Below are 3,221 nucleotides of genomic sequence, written 5' to 3'. Positions count from 1 at the left end.
AATCAAAGGATTCTCTCCCTTTCAAGAATGGCTTTCAGAGAAAATATGTTTGCCTTTGTGTAGACAGCCAAGACAGTTGGCCAGGAAATGTTTTTATAAAATCGTTCAACCAAACTGGAGAGCTTAATGGAAATGGAATGGGAAGAGGATCAGGGGAAAGACTGTTCATAATACTGTTACCTCAGTTTCCTCATCTGTAAAACAGTGATAATAATAGCACCTATTTCTCAGGGTTATTAGTATGATGAGAATGAGATATTTGTAAAATACTTTACAAAACTTAAAGCACTATATAAATGCTAGTTATTATAATCAGTATTCTTACACGTACAAGATCTTACAATGAACCTGAGTGCTTCTGCTTTTGAAAAATATGATTTCTTTTCTTTTGGGGGGGTGGGATGGGGATAGTCCTCATTGATTTTTTTCAGTGTGAGGAAATCACCATGGTAGAAACTCCATTCATTAATATTGACCTTTTGTATCTTAGAGCAGGGCTGCCCAAAGTGCAGCCTGCAGGCTGCATGAGGCGCATGAGGCGCACAGTGCAATTCATCCAGCCCTCCTACATAGGAATTTACATAAATGCTTTAGTAAAAGCAGCCCAGCTACCACAGAGCTCTCACTAAAATGGCAAATCAAAATATATTGTCTATTGTTTCAATAAAAACCTAAGGCTGGACAGCCCTGTTAGAGAATTGTCTGGGGGCAATGATAGATAGGTCCTATTACCTAATTAGGTTCACGCAGCTAGTATCTGTCAGGAATAGGATCTGAAGCAAAGTCAGGTAGACTGCAAGCCAGCCTTCTCCTTACTATGTCATACTTCTTCTTTAATAACAAATAGTAAAATGGCAGCATGAAAGGGTTGAAATGATTTCTAATCACCTTTCTAGTTCTATGGCATATGTACAGTAAATTTAATTGTTTGAAAAAATGCCTTTGTAAGGCACAATCAGAGAGTTACATTGTATAGTCCAGTTTTGATCATACATATCAGCAGAGGGATTCGAAAGTACATTCTCCTTTGGTCTATACATTTTGTTGTTGTTGTTGCTGTTGGACCTTTGATTTCATTGGTAGAGAGAGCTATCGATGAGAAAACTCCTTCAACTAATGCAGGTAGGTACCTGTTTTGCAACTAATAGTGTTAGTTGCCTGGGGCATTGAGAGGCTGTAACACCCAGCAAATTTGACTCAGAGTTACCATGCAATTTGCCCACACATTAAACCAAAAAAGTTTATATATGTAGTTTTGTCCTTGCCTTTAAAAACTAAATACCTACAAATAGTTATCTCAAGGAAATTCTTCCTGTGGATGTTGCAATTTCTCATAAAAGGGCTGCTAATGACCTGTCAGCCCGGGAGCCACCCCTATAGCTCCATAGTAATATTCTTCTTACTCTGCTAAGTAGGTGTCTAGAGATTCCCATTACGAAAAGGGTGAGAAAATAACTCTGGGGTTGTCAATAACAGAGCCATAGGGGGAATGGTAAAACTGTCCACCCAGATTTAAAAAGTCAGTTCTCCTCAAAAAAAAATTGCAAGGCCTCTTCCGGTCGGTGGAGCGCCTGTTAGCGCAGGCTGCGGTGTAAAAATGGCTAAGTCTAAGAACCATACCACTCACAACCAATCAAGAAAATGGCACAGAAATGGCATCAAGAAGCCTAGGTCACAGAGATACGAGTCTCTGAAAGGGGTTGACCCCAAGTTTCTAAGAAACATGCGCTTTGCCAAGAAACACAACAAGAAGGGCTTGAAGAAGATGCAGGCCAACAACGCCAAAGCCATCAAGGCCAGAGCAGAGGCCATCAAGGCCCTGAGCACCAAGGCCTCCAAGGCCAAGCTCCTCAGGCCCAAGATCCCCAAGGCCAGTGCCCGGTGTGCTGGCCACAAGATGGCCAGCAAGCGTCCAGGCCCTAGGGTCGGCATCAAACGTCCAGGCTCCAGGATCACAAAGCCTGACTCTAAGATTGCCAGAACCACTGACCCCAAGGCTGCCAAGCCCACTGACCCCAAGGCCACCAAGTCTGCCGCCAAGGTCAGTAAGTCTGATCCCAAGGCTACCAAATCTGGCCCCAAGGCCACCAAATCTGATGCTAAGGCCTCCAAGTCCGGTCCCAAGGTTGCCAAGTCTGATTCTAAGGCCCCGAAGCCCAGTGATTCCAAGGCTGCTACGCCTACTGACCCCAAGGCTGCCGAGTCCAAACCCAAAGATGCTGGGGCTAAAGCTGCTAGTCCCAAGCCTTCAAAGTAGATGCTTCAGGACAGAAGGACTTATTTAAACCCTAAACCACCGTTTTTTCCTAGCCAGGGTATGATTATTCACTATTTTGTACAAATAAAGGAAATGGTGAATCACAAGAAAAAAAAATTGCAAGTGACTCTACTAAGTAGACCTGCTGTAAACAAACAAACAAACAAAAAAGGAATAAACTGTATACAAAATATGGGATAGTCTGATTGACTTAAACTAACTTCAACACCACTTTTCCTCCCTTGACCTCAAGGGCAAAGTCACTGAAGAAGGAATGGATACATGCTACTTTCTATCTATTTTGGTTCTAGATTGTACGGTCATCCCTTCCACATTGCAATTTCCCCCATTTCAGCTTCAGGATATGTTTCAACAATCTGGCTGGCAGCTGTTGTGGGGGTGAAAGCCCAACAAGAAGAATGCTACCAGCATGCTGCAAAAGCACAGGTTCTTTTGATCTGCTTAACTAAGGAAAGCTATGTTAAACGGTTTGACAAGCTTACTTTAATTCAGCATACAAACATCATTCACTTAGTTCAGGGGAAAAAGCCAGCACCCTGAACTTCAGAACAAATACAAACAAATTACAAACATCAACAGACAGACCTTGTCTGATTCCAATCCCAATACATAGTTACCAGAGTTCAACAAAGTCTCAGCATCTGGGTTTACGAGCTGGAGGGCTCCTTAGCTACAGCTGCCCAGAGTCTCTGCATCAGCACCATCACGAGTGAGAGCCCTTAGCAAATTACAAACAGACAGACCCAATACAATTCATAGTTACCAACATCTAGGCTCAGCCCGGGAGCTCAGAACAAGGGATGGCCCAGAGTCACACACGCCACCACTGCTGTGGGTAAGAGCTCCAAAGAATAGAAGGCCAACCCCTGGTTTTATATCTTTTTCAGTGTCAGGGGTGAGTCACACATGCGACTCACCCGCGTGACCTAAAATCATCACAAAG

At 43.3% G+C, this 3,221-nt stretch overlaps 1 protein-coding gene across 1 annotated transcript; it reads left to right on the top strand.

Annotated features, from left to right (window-relative positions):
- The first annotated feature begins 1,553 nt into the window (after positions 1-1,553).
- On the top strand, positions 1,554-2,355 carry LOC118833170 (60S ribosomal protein L29-like). The gene has a single exon (XM_036740564.1). It carries the CDS (start codon positions 1,598-1,600, stop codon positions 2,255-2,257), a length of 660 nt encoding a protein of 219 aa, XP_036596459.1. The 5' UTR covers positions 1,554-1,597; the 3' UTR covers positions 2,258-2,355.
- Positions 2,356-3,221: the final 866 nt, after the last annotated feature.

This window comes from Trichosurus vulpecula, chromosome 1 (genome assembly GCF_011100635.1).
Source record: "Trichosurus vulpecula isolate mTriVul1 chromosome 1, mTriVul1.pri, whole genome shotgun sequence".
Lineage (NCBI taxonomy): Eukaryota > Metazoa > Chordata > Mammalia > Diprotodontia > Phalangeridae > Trichosurus > Trichosurus vulpecula.
Note: the sequence above shows the minus strand (reverse complement) of the source record. Positions and strands in the feature narration are given on the sequence as shown.

What these genes read in the sequence shown, in the direction of transcription:
- LOC118833170 (XM_036740564.1), top strand. Translation starts at nt 1,598, where the DNA reads ATGGCTAAGTCTAAGAACCATACCACTCACAACCAATCAAGAAAATGG.